At 27.3% G+C, this 19,359-nt stretch overlaps 1 protein-coding gene across 2 annotated transcripts in view; it reads left to right on the top strand.

Annotated features, from left to right (window-relative positions):
• Nucleotides 1-18,177, top strand: part of LOC129980508 (protein transport protein Sec23A-like) — a 42,538-nt gene extending 24,361 nt beyond the window's left edge. The window contains exons 13-21 of one of the 2 annotated variants that reach the window (XM_056090838.1): nucleotides 2,777-2,883; nucleotides 3,218-3,371; nucleotides 3,469-3,620; nucleotides 4,905-4,992; nucleotides 5,894-5,980; nucleotides 9,741-9,896; nucleotides 13,205-13,270; nucleotides 16,449-16,466; nucleotides 17,696-18,177. In XM_056090838.1, coding sequence (XP_055946813.1) covers nucleotides 2,777-2,883; nucleotides 3,218-3,371; nucleotides 3,469-3,620; nucleotides 4,905-4,992; nucleotides 5,894-5,980; nucleotides 9,741-9,896; nucleotides 13,205-13,270; nucleotides 16,449-16,466; nucleotides 17,696-17,788 — 921 coding nt within the window. In that variant the 3' untranslated portion in view covers nucleotides 17,789-18,177. The remainder of the gene's footprint in view (nucleotides 1-2,776; nucleotides 2,884-3,217; nucleotides 3,372-3,468; nucleotides 3,621-4,904; nucleotides 4,993-5,893; nucleotides 5,981-9,740; nucleotides 9,897-13,204; nucleotides 13,271-16,448; nucleotides 16,467-17,695) is intronic. The other variant, XM_056090839.1, reaches the window with a different exon arrangement.
• Nucleotides 18,178-19,359: the final 1,182 nt, after the last annotated feature.

The raw sequence follows: 19,359 nt of genomic DNA, 5'->3' as shown, positions 1-19,359 counted from the left end.
GCATTAACTTCATTTGTATATTTTATTTATTAGCTCCTGAAATTTGTGCTGCTGTTAGTGAAATAAGTGGTGCATTGTTATAACATGACTTAAAATTGTTCATTGCTGAATGCTGATTTTTAATTATTAAGTAACTTTAAAAATTACAAAATTTTTTCTAAAAATGTTGTTACATTCTGGTATGTTTACTGCTTTAACAAAGATATTTATTACAAAACCACAAATTTGACACTTTCTCTTTAGGGAATGCCCATATCAAAAAGTAGAAGTGTGGAAGTCTACTGTAATGGTGACATTAAAAGCGGATGAGATAACTTTATGAAACAAATTTCTTAAGTTTTTGTCAATGGTTAAATGCTTGAATTCAAGCCAATTGCTAAACATAGCCAATTACTAAACATAGCCAATTACTATCCCATCTTCCTTTCATCTCTATGGAAGCTAGATTTACCAATATTGTTTTCTTGATCAGAATTTGAGATTTGAAACATTAGATGATCTGATGTTTATATGAACCTTAGTGCCAAGCATATATCAAATATTCACCCTTTGGTGTGAAGTTTTGAGAGAAAGATTCTAACTCAATTATATATGTTATTATTAGGTCAGTATTCAAAATTACTAGTTACGTTTTAAATATAACCTCATGTTGCTTCAAATGGTATTTTAATCCAACTGAACAAAATCCTTTGATGGTTAGTTTTACTTTATAATGATGCATGCTGAATCTGTGTGCACACACACACACCCAGCCACACACCCACCCACACCCACACCCACACACACACACACACACACACACACACACACACACACACACACACACACACACACACACAGATTTCAAAATTAAAATCTTATTGAAAGACAAAGCAATTGATGAATTTTTTCTAACTTCTGTACTTCTCGTCATAAAGAGCATCACTTCCTGCCTCTACTCATGTATTTCAAGATTAATCTTGAATGTCATTTTAACATGACTCATCTTGCTTAGCTGTTTCAGTTTTCCGTTTTTCGAAATAACGTTTCATTTGCTTTTAGTTTTCATAATAAAACAGACATTCATAAAAATTCTAATGAAACTTGCTGATTAAAGCACACACACAAAAAAATGAACATAGTCATTCAGTGCTGTATCATTCTAGTGTGCCTTGGAGCTTTAAGAACTACTAACATCTCAGACACACAGGTGATCTTGACACCTGTAAGAATACAAATAATCTACCTTATAATTGGTATTGATCTATTCATGATAGTTAAAACAGATAATTTTTTTTTGTGTTGCTTTAGAATTGATATTAAATGTAATATGTGGTCATTGACTGCAGAATGCTACTGTTTCACTAAAATGAGCAACATTGAATAAATTTTAGACTATTTAATATAACTTACTGGTTCATCTTACTGACAATTTAGATGGTGGTTGTTAATTTTTCAATAATTTTATTATTGGAATAAAGATTATTTGTAGATGCAAATATTATGTTTGAAATATAGAATTATTGCATTTTTAGTATTAGTATATATTGATGTTAAAAGTTATGAAAAATAAGCTTTTTCTTATAGCTTAGACATGTTATTGGTATAAAGGCTAAATTTTTTTAAAAAACACTTTATCATTTTTGAGGTTTGATTTAATTTATAAACTTTAATAACATTTTGACTTTAAGGAAAAGGCAATATAGTTCTGTATAAAAAGCATGTTACTTTTCTTAGTTTTGATAATTTTATTTAAAAGAATAATTTTGGTATGTTCTGTGTACAGTGAAACTTTGGACATTAAATTTTTTAAAAGTAAAAGTTTGTAAAAAATGAATTATTAATATTTTAACTAAAGGATTACTTAAAACATTTACTAAACACTAGATTAGATGTTTAAAATCAAGATAAAATATCAAAACTTGGATATGTATGAACATATCCAAGTTCTTCCAATCCAATTACTTCAAGTAAAACCCGTAAAAACTAAATTAAAAAAAATGTCATTATTGAATTTGGAATTTACAATATTAGCATCATTATGTTGACAAATTCAAAATTTAAAATATTGACGATGTTGTTAAATGTAGATATAGTATTATTTCCATAATATTGTACAATAATATACAATATATTACAGTTCATAAATTATTTAAGTTAATTTTTTAAACTGGTATTCTAAATGCATAAAAAATTAATGTCCGTTTGTTTATTTGTACCTTATACAATTCCACAACTGTATTATAGAATTGAATCAAATTTGGAAGAATGGGGGAAAAAAAGACTATTCTTTACTAAAATTACACATATTTTGATAATCTAAAGAAGATATGATTTAGGTAAATAAAATAAAATATATTAAAATTCAATTGTAACTTGATTATAATTTAATTGATAATGAAATATTCAAAATATCAAATAGGTTTATTTATCTTTTGTTCTGAACATGGATAAGAAGCCAAATTACAAGTCTATGATAACTTAAAGTACTCAAATTCTACTACTTTTATATATTACTCGATTAGTTTGGTTTAATTTAACCATTTATTCCCAAAATGAAATGTTGATAATGTTATTGCTTTAAAATTATGTGAATGATATATTTAAACTGTTTGAGAAACGTGTGTTTGAAAAATTCCATTGATTGTTTATGATATTATGATCAATTGATATTAATTTATTACTTAAAAGAATAAATATTAAAACAGTACTGTTAATTTCCATATAATTTCGTAATTGAAATAATAATTGCTTTAAAACTGTTCTTGGGATGTTAATGCACACTTTTGTCCCGTAGCATAATGCTCCAATCCCGCAAGGGGGTAGAGGATGCATCCAGTTCATTACTCAGTATCAGCATTCCAGTGGACAGAGGAAGATTAGGGTGACCACTATAGCTAGAAAGTAAGCATTGTCTTTCTTTTTACTTGAAATAAATAGAAAATATTTATCATATCAATTAATATGTTCTTAAAAATAATTGATATGAATAAAATGTAGCACTTTTTTATTAAAATTTGGAGAATAAAACTATATTTGAAATAAAATTTCATTGAATTCCTTCCCTAAGATGTATATTTTAAAAACTGTTAGCTTTAGTTGGCCAAACTTGTATAATACTTTTTTTCCTCGTCAATGAAGTTTCTCTAAGTATTCATTGTTGTAACAATTTTATATAGTAACTATTTTTAAAGATCTAATATTTTTGAAGAATACTTATTGTGTGTGTATTTCTTAGCTGGGCAGATGCTTCCACCAATATCCACCATATTGCAGCAGGATTTGATCAAGAGGCAGCAGCTGTATTGATGGCTCGGCTTGCATGCTTTCGAGCAGAGGGAGATGATGGTGCAGATGTTTTACGGTGGCTGGATAGAACTCTCATTAGACTGGTTTGGAATTTAAATTGAATTTTAAAATCTTAAGTCAAAGATTGATTTGGTTACATACATAACAAACTTTTAAAATTTTATTCCTTTTTTTTTCTAGTGCCAAAAATTTGGTGAATTCAACAAAGATGATCCAGCTTCTTTTAGGTTTTCTGAAAACTTCTCCTTATATCCTCAGTTCATGTTTCATTTGCGAAGATCGCAATTTTTACAGGTTTTCAACAACAGCCCTGATGAAACGTCCTATTATAGGTACTTTACATTTTTTGTTCTGAAAAGAGTGAGAGATTAGTAAATAAATATGAAATGCATTAATCGTAAGAATTTTTGAGAGTTAATTTCCCTTAATTTATCTTAAGAATTGAGTTACATTCCTTTCTTAGTAATAAGATGTTGAATTTTGAAAGAGGAATCCAGATTTTGTGAATTTTTCACTGTTTACTTGAAAATTTAAATTGAGACAAAATTCCTGCAAAGAGCATTGCCTTCTGGTTTCGACTTCAGTCAGAATAGAACAGTGTGAAGAGAAATGATCAAAGTCAATTTTTGTGAGTTTTGAAGAGATTCTTAAATGATTTTAAGTCTGAATTTGGATTGTTAGATAAAAGAATGGGAAATATTAATATTTGATTTGGAATAAAATTTAATTTCTTTTCTTTTATGGAAAAATATCCTGGCATATTCATTTCTTAAAATATTTATAAGTCTCTTTGTATTATGATGCATATTTTCAGCATTGCATTTTCATTTGTGGAAATTGATAAATCTACCCATCTTTCTCTCAAACATATTTAGGTAGAGATTCATAACAGTATTATTGTAGACACACTGACAGTAATCTGGTCTGGAAACTAATCTAAATCTGACATCTTTCATCCCATAAATATCAACATTCACCACTTTTACTTTCCTGATTTACATGGTCAGTTTCTTGGTGCTGTCCATTATTGACTCTTCAATCTTTTTTCATTCACCTCCAGTTTCAAATATCTAGTATTATTCATTATTTCATGCACATTCTCTTTTGGAAATAGAAGATATGAGGCACATATGAATAATATTAGAGATCAGAATAATCTAAAAAATCAGACAATTTCAGTTAAAACAGTGAATCTTATATTTACAAAATATAAAACAGTAGTGATTTCAATTATATCAGTCATGACACTTGAAATATTTTTTAAGTGTATAAACCCCCCTCCCCCCCGAAGAGTATAAAATCATTCTTGGAATTAATAATTTTTGCTTTAACCCATCTTTCTATCATTGCTTTCTAAAGACTACACATATCTTTCACTTGATATTTTTTTTTTATTATTTCAGACATTTTGTATTGCATTACCAGCAAATAGCAATCAGATGCATGTCTTCAAACCTTAAATCTGGCATCCCATTTGTGTTTTATTTGTCATTTAAACTGTTTATTGTTCATATGTTAATTTTTTTTTTTTGCAGAATATTGATTATCTACTGTATTTTTGACAAATTTTCAAATAACATTCTGTTTTGGGTTTGATTTCTTTCTCTTTTTCATAGGCACATGCTGGTGAAAGAAGATTTAACGAATTCTCTCATTATGATACAACCTATTGTTTATGCGTATTCCTTTAGTGGTCCTCCTGAAGTATGTTTTTTGAATATTTTTGAAGAAATTGTTTTTTACTGTTAGGAAAAATATATATATACCTTTAAAAAAACTATTACATAGATAATTAAATAGCATGCCTCAATTTCATAACTAGCATTGTTTATACTAATTGATAATTTTGTATGTTATTTAACAGGATTTATATATTGAACATCTTAGAAATTCATATAAAATTTACTCTCAAATGAAAATTATCATTTGCCCAATGCTTATAATTGGAATAATTCAAAATGGCATTTATTGTTTAAATATAGCTGATCTATTAAATTAGAATTCTTATAAAGTGTATCAAATAATTAGTTGAGGACAGGAATTCAATTCATTAATTATAACTGGTCTTAAGTTTTAAACTTTGCGTCAGGATTTCTCAGAGGGAAAAAAAAAATGGAGAGGTATTTATTGAACATGAGGGTAGGTGGTAAGCCGATGGCTCTGGCATGAGAATAGAATTGTGGAAGTTTTCCACCTTACTGGAAACATTGTTCTTCATTCTCAGACATCAAATGCATGGAATAATTCACACTTATAGATACAGACTTTAGATCAATATACTTTATCATTTGGGGTATTCTTAAAAAAAATCCATTTATTTTTATATTTATACTTTTTAAATCTTCAAAATTTATATAATATTTTACTGTCAGATGTATTATATGTATATATTGTGTGGTATCTGCATTTGTAATAATCAAGTGATTTTAATGTATGTAAAGTGTGTTAATAAAAATTAGAATTAAAAAAAATGAAAAATCATTAATCTAATTTTTGAATCGTAAGGCTTTGTTATTAATCTTTTTATAATATTCAAAATTTTGTTTGCAGATTTTTGGAGTTTCTTCCTATGTATGCTATTTTTTCTTCTTTTTTCTTTTTTTAGCCTGTCTTGTTAGATACTAGCAGCATACAGCCAGATCGCATTTTGTTAATGGATACCTTTTTCCACATTGTCATATTCCATGGAGAAGTAAGACTCGATTTAATATTTAACTAGATTCATTGTGAATACTGTAATTTTAAAATTTATGATTCTGATGTAATTTTATAATTCTTTCAAATAGTGGTAATTTGAGCAATTGGTGTCTTTGTATTATTAAACATTGTTATAGATTTATTTTTGAGAATTATGATACCATCATAAGAGAGAAGTTTGAATTTTTGCCATCAATTAGTGAATGTGTTATGCAGTGTTACTTGAATTTGCTAATTACTTTTTGGTTTTTAGGTAAGATAGCTTAATAATAATTATGAACTCATGTTTCTTGAGCTTGTTTAAAATTTTAAATTCAAAAATAATTTTTGAATGTTTTTTACATTTGTTTATATTAATGTGTGAAACTATTGCTGGAAAAAAATAGCTTAGTTTGAAATATGCATTTTTATGTATCAGATTCCCTATTTTTAGTTACACTGATTTATATTGATTGTAAAATTTCAATTAAATACCTTATTCATAGTTTAATTTTCATTTTTTTCTCGACAAACAAATAACGATAGGTATTTCTGATTAAAGTAGACATTTACAGAAAAAGCACAGGAAATTTAAAAAAATTACCTTAAAAAACCTGGGAGAATGCAGGGGAATGGGAAAATTTTCATAAAACCTGAAAAATATGATGAATTTTAAGTTTCTTTGGCATTTTTTAGATGAGAAAAATAACTATATTTAAAAATTGCTAGAATAAAGGATAGTAATCATGTTATGATTACTATCCCTTTTTTCCCTTTCAGAAATGAAACAATATCATTCACAATTGTGTAATGTGAAAACTCGCAACTTTTCTACTTATACCTTTTTTCTGTATAGATTATTCAAATTTTGATTTGCAAGACCATTCTTCTCTTTCTATGATATTCTTGAATAGATGCTAATAAGCATGTGCATGACTTCTGAAAGTCCATGATAAGATGGAATACATTTCTGGCAAGAATAGCTGCATTCAGTCTACTGAAGCAATGTAATGGTGCTTAGTTTGCCATACTTGAGTTTATTGACTGGTTTATTATTTGAGAAACTAAACTTATTCAAAGTAGCTTAGAGAATTTTATCAAAACAATGAGCTGCTCAAAATCTGTATTTAATATAAATTGGCTGATAAAAAAAAATCAATCTCGATTTTATGGAACGAGTTTGAGAAGAACAACGCATTCAGCAAAGAAGAAGAAAAGCTCCACGAAATCCAGTTCTTGCGTGCTTCGTAAGAAGATAATCTTAAGTTATATAGGAAAACAGGCATTTACTAGTCAACCCAAAAGTGGAAAACATACAACATGCATGTTTAAAAAAAATAATCATTGTTACTGGACTTTGTATTTAAAAGTCAGATTTAAATCAAATTGACACATCAGATTTATTATCCGAAAATAAACCGATTTCCAGCTTTTTAGTTAAAGAACAATAATTTAAAGTTGAATATTTACGGGCATTAAAAAATGCTGCATCAGATTCGTCCTTGAATGCATTCAAGGATATGTTGGAAATATTTCCATATATGTTCTCTGAAAGTGAAATAGCTAAACAAATATATGTTAGGCAAGACATAAATACCATGTATTATTTTTTACGGATTGGTCCATGAAACTGATGGCTGAAAAAATCTGCGGAAGTAGCAGAAATTGATGCCAAAATACATGAATTAGCAAATATGAATAAATAATTTTTTAAAAAAAGAGTAATCTTGCTTTGCTTTATTAAGTAAAAGTTAAATGATTTGTATCGTAACAAAAATGTTTTATTTCACTCAAGTCCTCAATTTTATATGATTTACAATAAAATAACATGAGAGGTAATGTTCCTTAGTATATAAATTTCCTTAGTGTCCCTTCCTTAGTATATAAATTTTCTTTTGTTAAATTCTAGATAATAGATTGTTTTTTTTCTGTATGTAAATGTTAACCATATTTTAAGATGCTATTAATTTGAATAATATTAAATTGTTGTTTCCTTTCCTTGTATTTTTCACTCCTTAAATCATTTTAACATATAACTACATAGTTTTATTATGTGCTCATAATTTCATGTCTTTTCCTCCTGCAGTTGGGTTCTTGTTATAGTGCATGGATGTGTATCGCTTGAACATAACTCCTTTATGGCTCTGAATTGTTTTAATGCTATTTTAGATTTAATCTAAAAGCAGAAATTTTGAAAACTCAACCAAATAAGGATTTGAATTAATTGAAACATATTGCTAAAATTATAAGAAAAGCAAATAGAATCAATTAAATAAATTTAATAATAGAATCTCTGTGTACTATTAAATGTTTTCAGAATTTTCTTTATAAAGGGATTTCATTTATAGATCCAAAAAATAAAAAAATCAGTACACTACAGCAAAAATAAACTTCAAACTAAGAGTAATTACATATTTGCAGGAGCATTTAAAAGTTAACAAATAAAATTTTTATCATTGTTTCATCCAGCATTGATTACATTTTTAAAAAAATCAATGTTGTCTTATTAAAAAAAAAAAAAAGGAAAAAAAAAAAAAAGTGCACATCAGCAAAGAGAATTGGGAAAGTTATTTTGTAAATGTCAAACCTTCTAATGTTTGTAATTTAAAAGCTTAGAAATGTTACTTTTCTTCATAGATGCAACATAAACGATTTTCCAATTCAAAAATCATGGCACAAGTAGATGAAAGACAAAGAAAATGCATTCATTTAACACAAATTAGCTTATAGTTGTAAAATGTCGCAATTAAAAACATTTGCTTTGTTTGTATATAACAGAGGAGAGGGTTTTTTTTTTTGCTTGAATTTTAACATTGGGATAGAAAACTAATTAAAATTAATCTTTTGCATGCTATATGTATTTCTTTTTATTATGGTAATGTAGTTGAATTTTATTACAGTAATAAAAAGTATTGCAGATTGTATTAAAAAGTTTGATACAATTTAAAGAAAAATGTGCACTGCTGAATTGTTTTTAAAAATATTTTAAATTCTCAGGTTATATAAAAAAATTTGTGTTATTTTAAAAATTTATTCTTAACAAACAAAATCGATGAGAATTTTTCCTTAATTTTTAAATAAGATTCTAATAAAATTTCAAAAATTGATGTGAAATAGACATTTTCATTTTTCAATGTGTTTTCAATTTAGTAACATTTGTTTTAGCAAAGTGTCGTGTAGAGTAACAATAGAAAAATCTACATATTATCTTTTTTAGTAGTAGAAAGTAATTTTAATAATTGATAATATCAAATTAAATAAAATTCGCATAATATCAAATATTGTCTTATTTTTTAATAATTTTTACATTATTTAAATCTTGTAAAAATGTCAACCAAACCAATTCTAAAGTTCCTTAAAAATACTAGTTTACATAAGTCAGAATCAATTTTGATATTATAAACCAATTAAAATGGTCTTTTAATAAAAGAAACAGCATATCATTTGTATTTTGCCCTTTTATTTCATGATTAGTTTAAGCCGTAGTGACTTTGCTTCAATCCTGGTTCTGAAACCAATACGGAATGAATATGGTCATTGTTTCAAGATCGTATTCTTCCAAAATTTCGAGTAATGGGAACTTGGTATTTGGTAATTGTTCCAACTGTCTGACCAGGGTTTGAAATTCCAAGGTTTAATCCTGAAATACCCTTAACATGGCTTGAAAGTAGGGCATCAACTTAGCAAAACTTAATTTCATATTTTTGTACCAAATTAAACTTTTTAGTTATATACTTATTACTTTTAATAATTTTTTTTTTTCATTTCTTTTTCAGACTATTGCCCAGTGGAGGAAAGCTGGCTATCAGAAATCACCTGAACATGAAAATTTTCGTCAGCTTTTGCAAGCTCCAATTGATGATGCACAAGAAATCCTTCAAACTCGGTTCCCTATGCCTCGCTATATTGACTGTGACCAAGGAGGCTCACAGGTGAAAATTATTAGTTTATCATATTTAACAGGGATTTTTGTATTCTGATGAATTTGAAATTTGCTTCTCAGTGAAGTAAGGTTTCTGGTAAGGAAGGTAGTTTTACCAATACTTGTAATGTATGTAATTCCCGGCCTTGGTGAGAAATGGAGTGATTCAAAGATGAACAAATTAAGACCCAAAAGTGGCAGACAACTGGAAGGAATGAGAAGAAAAGAGGATTAAGCAAAATTAAAAGATTTAATCAGAATCTTGTGCAGAAAAAATTATGACCCTGGGAAAATTGGTGTTATTTATTTATGCCATTTTTTTTTTTTTTTTTTTTTAAAGAGACATCTTAAAAGAGTTTTCATAATGTACCAACAATTGTACATTACAATTTTACTAAGACATATGAGAAGTCAAATGCAGGATTTTCTGGCCTTTGATTATTAGACCATAGTGCTATTCATTTTGTATCATGTTACTAGAATTGCCAAAGGTGAAAATCATGATTTCAATGATCCTCGAGATTGTTTTAGATTATTTTGACTGTTCAGATCCAGTTCATTAAAATAAACATGAATTTACTCGGATTATTTCCATGAATAATGCAAGGGAATATAAGGCTAGCTGTCTGCTCAAATTTTTTTACCCGATTCAAGGTCACAAAGGTCTTTTTCTCAAATGGCGATAGAAGAAGTTGTATACATAGTCAAATTCATGAATTAAATGTTATGCTGAAGCATGAATCTCCAAGGGAAATGATCAGAGATGGAAATTGTTCATTTTGTCAAACTTCATAAAAGAAGTAAACAATTTATGCAGGACATACCATTTGTTAACTACAGGATGTCATTTTGTGACAAATGGCTTCATGGAGAGATTCAATAAAACATTCACTGACATGCCAGCTATATACATTAATGTTGACCAAAAGAATTAGAACTGCATAATTCCTTTTGCTTATTTTGTCTGTAATTCCATCAAGCAGGAAATGATCCATTCCACCTAGTTCATGGGCATAACAAGGAGACACTGTTGGATTTTATTCTGTCCTTTTTCTTGATGGATTAACTCATGATTATGTTCAGAATGCGATTAAAAAAAAAAAAGAAAAAAGGCTAGGCGATTAGTAACTTCATTACATGAATTTTTGCCAAACAAAAATAAGTCATTTTGATGAAAGGCATTGTGTAATGAATTGCAAAGAAGGGAAAACCTTGTTTGTATATTTATATATTATTTATTGTATTTTGGATATTTAAATGAGATTATCTGAAAATTTTTTTAATGATATTTCAGTCTATATAAAGTAACAAAGAGGCTGTATGATGTCACTTATAAGGTTGAACCATGAGATAGTATGAAAAAGAAATAAAAACTTTGAGACATAGTGCATCGTTTGCTATCTTGCAACAATCCAAAATTTCTACTAGCGAGCAACAAATGAGAAAATTCTTTAGGAAAACCATTCCCTGACTAAGGGAGCTTTGATAAATTATACATTTTGCTTGTCACAAGGAAATATTCTAAACTTCAGTTGGTTGTATCTCTTACAGTGGGAGAAGTATCACAATTGAACTGACTCCTGTATAGCCAAATGATTAAAAGTTAAATTTTCACAAGAGAGTACTCAGGTTTGAATTGTTGAACTTTATTTTTTAATTTATTATCTACATTGATGTATTAATTTTTATGTAAATTTTATTTATGTCAATGCTTTTCCTGATGGAATATTCTACAACATTTTTCAGTTGTGATATCAACTGCCTAATGAATCATCCTGTTATCTATGAATGCACTGTAAATGAAATTCAACATATCAGTATGAAACAGAAAACATATGCTTGTCACTGAAATGGCTTTGCAGGCTGTTTTAGAACCCATTTTATTATTTTCGATTTTGGACAGTAGTTAATTGAAAGGTATTTGACTAAGAGAAATTGATTGGGGAATGTTTTAATAGAAATTTTAGTTTGAGTGTTCTCGAATGGGGTAGCATAAATAATTGCATTTGCAGCTGTAATTATGTAATGTATAAAGAAAATGTTCCAATGTGACAAATTGAATATTTATTAGTTCCTTCCTTTGTGTGATACTTGACAGCAATGATTGATTCAGATACAAAATTAAAGTTTAAATAGATATTCAGCTTAAGGGAATAAAAAATATTTAGTATGATCAAGTTTTGAATAAATTTATAATAGGATAAACAAAATAATTTATAATGAATAAGAAAATAAATTTGGATCTATCCTGGGTATAAAATTCATGGAACTTTAACATTAGTTTTATTGAAATGAAATGAGCCAACTATTTTTTAGGAATATAGAATAATATTAACTCCTCTCGCTTCGCATTCATTTCTTGAAGACATATATGTATGTTTATAATACTTAAAATGCTATGTGATCTCCTTATTTCTCTTCTGTATATATATTTATGTAAAGGATGGCTTAAAAGAATCATGAACAAGATCTAATTGGAAATATAATTATAATTTTGATGTGAAAATGAACTTTTAACTAGCATATTCTTATTATAAACAAGACTGAAAACTATTTGTTTTGTACCTTTCCTCCTTCTTATAATATAACCGTGTGTCTGTTTAATCAGGATCTTGCGTCATTTTCATAATTTTTTTTATTGTAAATTGTAATTTAATTTTAATTGTAACTGCAATACTTGAACAATAGCTTTAAGTATTACACTCGAATAGCGATTCTGAGCATGCCTCCTTTCATGCACCTTGACATTAGATCATGCTAAATTTGTTACATATGTATAAAGAAAAAGGAAGAGATTTTACCCATTTTTATGCTTTATTGCAATGTGCTTTTTAAAGCTTAGTGTGGCAATGTTCCAGATGATGGAACAGCCACAGAATCAAAATGGGGAGTACAATCTTCATGGAATTTAACATGTAAACTCTTTAGGCCTAAATAGTTTTTTTATGCTACAACTGTTTTTTGAATTTAAAATTCAAAGGGTAGTGCACTGCAGAAACTAAATATAAAAAGAATATTTATTTAATATGAAAGGTTTTCTTTGTTCACTTTCATCTTTATTAAAAAATTTCGCATTTTAACGTTTTTATAGTTTTTTAATATTTAATCTTAAATGCTTTTATTAATTTTTCCTGTCGCTTTTTTATTGCTACATTGGATGTAAAAATATTTTACTATTTCTTTCCTTTCAAAGTCGTAAAGAAAATTAGTTTTGACTCCACATACAAAAAAAAAAAAAAAAAAAAAAAAAGAGTATTTATTGTTATGAAACATTTAAATTTGACATTTAAGTGATATACTTTATTTTATACATTTCAGGCTCGATTTTTGCTTTCAAAAGTCAATCCATCCATTACCCATAACAACATGTACAGTTGGGGACAAGTAAGTATAATGTCATAAATTTCTAAATATTAAGAGCAAAAGCCTGTTTCTATTGAAGGGTTTTTGTTTGTTTACTGTTAATCATGCTTCTGGATGAGCATCATTCTCCATTTTATATAAAATTGTTTATAAGCAGGAAAGATGAAGAAACTTTTGCTCCAGTAGATTCCCTGTTTTCTAACTTAGAAGTTTCATCACATTTTTTTGATATGGGATCATATCAATTTATTATATCCGAAAGTGTATATCAAATTAAAAATTTTAAGAACCTTTTCCATGAAATTATCAAATTAGTTAATAATATATTGATTTCAATTTTAAATTACTTTATAATAATGAAAGTAAGTTAGAATATTTTAATATAATTTACAAGATTGCCACGTCACCAGGTGAACCTGGAAAGCTGGAAAAAGGCACGGAACCTAAAATTGACTTTAAAAAAAAAAAAAAACATGAAAATGCAGAGAAATTTGAAAATTTTCATAAAAACAGGGAATTTTAAGTTCTTTTTAGTTATTTTTTTCCCATCTAAAAATGCAAATCTTTAAAGGTTACAAAGATAAAAGATAATTGTCATCACTTACAAAAACGAAACAATACCATTCGCGATTGTGTAATCGCACCTTTTCTACTCTCCCCCTTTATTCTTTATAGATCAGTCTAGTTTTGATTTGTGAGACAGTTGTTCTTTTTCCATAAAATTCCAAAATTGCAGCTAATGAACATACTCAAAACTTCTGTAACTCTCGAAAAGAATTAAATATTTCTGTGGCAGGAATAGCAACACTCATTCTGCGGCTGCAGCGCGGTGGTATTTAGTCACTCACACATGAGTTTATTGAATGGTTTGTTGATCATTTGAGAAATTGTGAGCTTATTCATAGTAGATTAGAGAATTTCTTTTAACAATGAACTGCTCAAAATCCGTATTTAATACGAATTGGGCAGATAAAAATCAATCTTGATTTTCCGGGTTCAAGAAGTCCTGCAAAACCTATTTGTTGTGTACTGCTTGCTTTGTAAAAAAATAATAAACCTAAGTAATATGGGAAAACAGGCACTTATTAGACATGTCAAAAAGAGAAACAAAATTGCATTTCAATTCAAAAAGTCAGAATTAATATTAGATTTTTGTATCTAAAAGGAATGAATGAGAAGATATGTCAAGTCCAAAAACGTCGGATTTAGTGTCCAAAAATAAACCGATTTTGAACTTTTTAGTTCAACAGCAATAAATTAAAACTGAATTTTTATGGGCATTATAACTTGTTGTGTCACATTCGTCCTTTAATGTATACAGTGATATATCGGAAATATTTTCACATATGTTCACTGAAAGTGAAATAGAAGGGGGGGACAAAGTATGTTAGGTCGTGCAAAAATGTCGTACCTTATTTGTTAAGGATTAGCTCCATGGAAAAAGATAGATGAAAAATCTGCAGAAATTGATGCCAAAATACATGAAATTGGCAAAAATGAATGAATAAATAAAAGGTAATTTTGCTTTGTAATTTTTCTTTTAAGTAATCATTAAATGATTTGTATTATGATAACATAAATATTTTGGGTTTTATTTCACATGAGTTCTTAATTTTGTGTGATTTACAATTAAAGAGAATGAGAGTTAATATATCCCTCCTCCTTTAATATGTAAATTTTATATTGCTAAATTCTAGATAATAAATAAGGAGAATTTTTTTTTTTTGCATATAAATATTAAAATTCTTTTGATATGCTGTTATTTTAAATAATGTTAAATTGTTGCATTCCTTGCTGTTTCCACTCTTTAAAACCATATTGCATTATAATAAGGATATGAATGCTATTTTTGCATTTCCTGATATCTTAAATATATGTACGAGAAAACACAGAGATTTTTTCCCCCCACATTTCAGTGGCAACCGGGGATCTATTTTTAAGTAGAATTTAGAATGAAACTGGTTAGCCAACATTCACCCAGCATTATCGTTTTATTGTTATTCAAGTCTTTAAATATTGAATAGAAAGGAAAAATAAAAATAAATAAATATAGCTAGAAAGCATAAAACAAAATATACTAGACCTTGTTAAAACAGTTTTTTTTAAAAAAATTTCATATTAAGTTTTTATTTGTACTGTATGCATTTTTTAAAAATCCTATTCACAGATTCCCTGTATATTGTTATTTTAAATATTTGAAAAATTTTCATCCTAATTTTGAAATGGTTAATTCCATTTAGTTTTTGGAAAACTAAGGCAATTTTAGAGATTGAAAATGCTAGCATTGATTGTAGAATTGTGTATATAATAAAGTTTCAAATCCTTTTTTAACAAATTTTGTGAAACACAGTTTTCAAAAAATTTATAGTTTGTTTTAAAAATACTTTAACATACTTCTGATGACAAATTTTTTTCATCCTGGAATTGTTTATTAAGTAGATATCTGCTATCATAAAAGAAATTATCATAAAAAGGTAATTAATCACCATAGCCGCCAGCTTATTAAATAGGCAAACTAGACAATTGCCTTGAGTTCCCACAATTTTAGGATTTTTTTTGTAGTGTTTTGAGAGTTTGAGCTTGATTTTGTACTTTCAATTAACCATGAAGCTATGCAATCAAACTTATTTGAGTTAAAATCAAGTATTGTTTAAATTTATTATTTGTAATATTCCATTTAATTACTATTTGTAAGCTTTATATTTCACAATTTACTTTTTCACTTTTTTTATAAAAATTCTGGAAATTTAATTTGCAAACAAGATTTTGTTACAAAATTGAATGTAGAGAGAAATTAAATTCCAAATTGCAAATTTTGTGGTATTACTGTTTTACAGAAATACAGAAAAAAATTGATTTTTTTCAAAATTATTTTGAGTAGTTTGTTTTGTAATGGATTGGAATTTTCATTTTTGTATAGTAAATTGCACTCAGTCGGGTACTGTTTGTTATGTGAATTCTTCATTAAATGATTCTACATAATTATGACCTTCTGAAAAAGAGACATGTGGCTATCCTTAGCTTTATTTTATTGACAGCAAACAATGAGTGAAGCATAAATTGTCTTTAAAGAATGTTAAATGAAGCCTTTTGTTTGATTTATTTTATATTATTATGCTTATATATTTGTACTGTATTTATTTGTCTGTTCACTAAAGCATATAAAATTTTCTTTTCCACTCTTGCGTACCTGCCTCAGGCTCCATCCAGTGCAATGGTATTTGTTTCCTTTTATCTGGTGTCGGTGATGGTACAGAGTTGGAGAAACAGAAGTAATATGAAAATAATGCAATTCTAATTGATCATTTGAGTGACACTGTTTATCAGTGAAATTCTCTTTTAATGGCTGCTCCAAATGCAACTGTATTCCAGAGTGAAATATCATTTATTAGCCAAGACAAAGCATCTTTTATTCTTCCAGCTATCTAACAAATTACTTAAGCATTTTTTGTTTCTGTGAACAAAAATATGTGTGATTTAGCTTTTGATAGAACAACTTTGGAAAAAACAAAAGCTTCTGTTTTTCCTTCTCTGCAGGTGATGGTATGGTTTTCATACATTTGTAATTGATGAAAATGTACAACAGATCCTTTATTTTGGTGATATGAAGCTAAAAATGACTTGTACGGTCAAGATTTTAATAATTTTACTATATAAATGTTTTTCATGCTTTCATTATAAATATGTATATTTGTAGGTATTAGTTAGAAGTTAGGGTAACTGGTGGCCTTTTCTTCAATTTACTATTCCATTGGAAAGTTGCAAATTAATGTAGGATAAGTAGAGGAAATATAAAAATGGATCGTAAATTTCATAACTTATTTCTGTTCAATTTAGGTTATAATTACTATTTCTGAAGGAATAAAGTGCTTCTTAAAAGTAATTTTAAAAAAATAAATCAGTTTTAACATTTTGATCTCCTATTCCCTTCGGAGTTGACAAAAAATATGTGAAATTATTTTTATATATATTTTTAATTTCTAACTATCCCAGTCTTAACACATTTTATCAGTGCATGATAATTGGTCAAATGTTATAATCAGAAAAAGATTTTCTAGCTATAAAAAATAGTTTTGTTGTTTTATGGCTAAGTCATAATGGGACTGATATCTACGGTATTATTTGTCCTTAAGAATAAAAGACAAGAATTGAAAAGAATAGGAAAAATTAACAAACCTTTTAAGAAAACATGTTAGATGTTATAGTACGTCTTTTTGTTGTAAAATTTGTGCTTCTCATTTTTCACTTGGTGATATTTGGAAGTCAGATTCATAAAAAAATGTGCACATTATAAACTTGATAATAAGGTCATTTTGATGAGATTTGAAGTCTGCTAATTTTTGTAAAGGTTCAGATATTATATGACATGTCAATATTTTCAAATGATTAATTAAGATTAAGATATGATCAATTAAGATATCAATTAAGTATTTCCTCTGTCTATAGGAGGGTGCTGGTGCTCCTGTTCTTACTGATGATGTGAGTCTTCAAGTGTTTATGGACCATTTAAAGAAACTGGCTGTTTCCAGCTCTTCTTGAGAATCCAGTGATGTGGTGTTTTATAAAGTGTGAACTATTTACAATTTTGAAGAAAAATATTTCATTTCAGTTATCGAAAATTTCAAAAATGGAAATGTCTGGAAGAAGTGAATATGGCTGAGTTGAATCAGTTGTTACATTTTGCTCAATTAATATTTCATTTCTTTTTATAAAATTATATTTAATATCTCTTTAATACCCATTTAATATTTTATGTAATGTTTCATACAAAATATTTATTTCCAATGCTTTCCTTATTTTAATTATTATAGTTTATATTTTATGATTATCACTTGTACTGTTGCTCCGTTCATGATCAATTTGATTTTGTAGTTTTATTAAAATGTACTATAAATATGAAGCGAATAAAATTCAGTTATTTAAATTTAGTTTTTGTTTTACTTTGTAATTGATATTGATTAAAGCAAAAGCTCATCTGCAATTTTTTAGTAATATTGGAATGATCACTTCTCTTTTTTAGTAATATATGCATCATTTTGATCATGCCCATTATATATTTGCTTTTGTTGTAGTATAAACAAAACAATTTAAATAACTTTTGATGGAAGTGAAAAATTATTTTCTCAAGTCTGCTGTTTTCTGTTAATTTTCTGTTATCAAACGCTAATTCTGTCAATACAAATTATACGAAGAATATAAATTATATTATAAAATTCTATTATTGATTCCCTGATCATTCCTTTCAAAAGTAAAAAATTAAGAAATAAAATAAATCTCTAAATATTGCAATACTTCCAGTTTCAAACTTTTCTTATTAATTTTCAGTTCTTTCTTATTTAATAAGTAGGCACCTAGGGCTGTGCCGAATTTCGATTTATCGGAAAAAAAAGATCGATCTTTTTGAAAAGTCGATTTTTAATGCCTGTTTTCGAAAAATGATATGATCATGGATAATGGTTCACGATGAATCATGACACAATAAATCGATATTCACAATTAATTTGCGTTTTCAGTTTAGATTTGGTTATTGGTTAGTGTTTACTTTGTTCATTCTTTATCACTTTCATACATAATTTTTGTTAATATTTCTATAAATACTATCATATTCTATATAAAAAAATACTTGTTTTAAGCATGACATTTTGGAATAAACTGTTTTCTGTTCCCTAACTGAATGATTCCATTATGGAAAAATGATTGCGGTTATCAGAAAGTTGTTGACTGTTCTTTGTTTAATCACTAAATATTCATTTTCAGAAATGAATATGAAAAAGGGTTCATTCAAATTAAGTTCACAATTTTATTTGCAGCTCGCACTCAAGCATACTCGCATTAAAAAAAGAGATAGAGGAAATTCTGTTATACTTTCGCTTTTTCCTAGCGAAAGAGTTGCTTGCGCATGCTCAAAGGTAAGCACACGCCTGGAGAGATCGGCTTCACTGCAGCACTAACAAATTCATATTTAAATATTATAGAAGAATTATGTATCTTTTATTTTCATTTATATTTACAATTCAAGAATATTTTCATACTTTATTCATTCTAAACATGCATATCTTCCAGAATTAATGATGAGCTGTAATAATTTTTAATAACTTTATGAATTAAAT

The sequence above is a fragment of the Argiope bruennichi genome, chromosome 8 (assembly GCF_947563725.1).
Source record: "Argiope bruennichi chromosome 8, qqArgBrue1.1, whole genome shotgun sequence".
Taxonomy (NCBI): Eukaryota; Metazoa; Arthropoda; class Arachnida; order Araneae; family Araneidae; genus Argiope; species Argiope bruennichi.
Note: the sequence above shows the minus strand (reverse complement) of the source record. Positions and strands in the feature narration are given on the sequence as shown.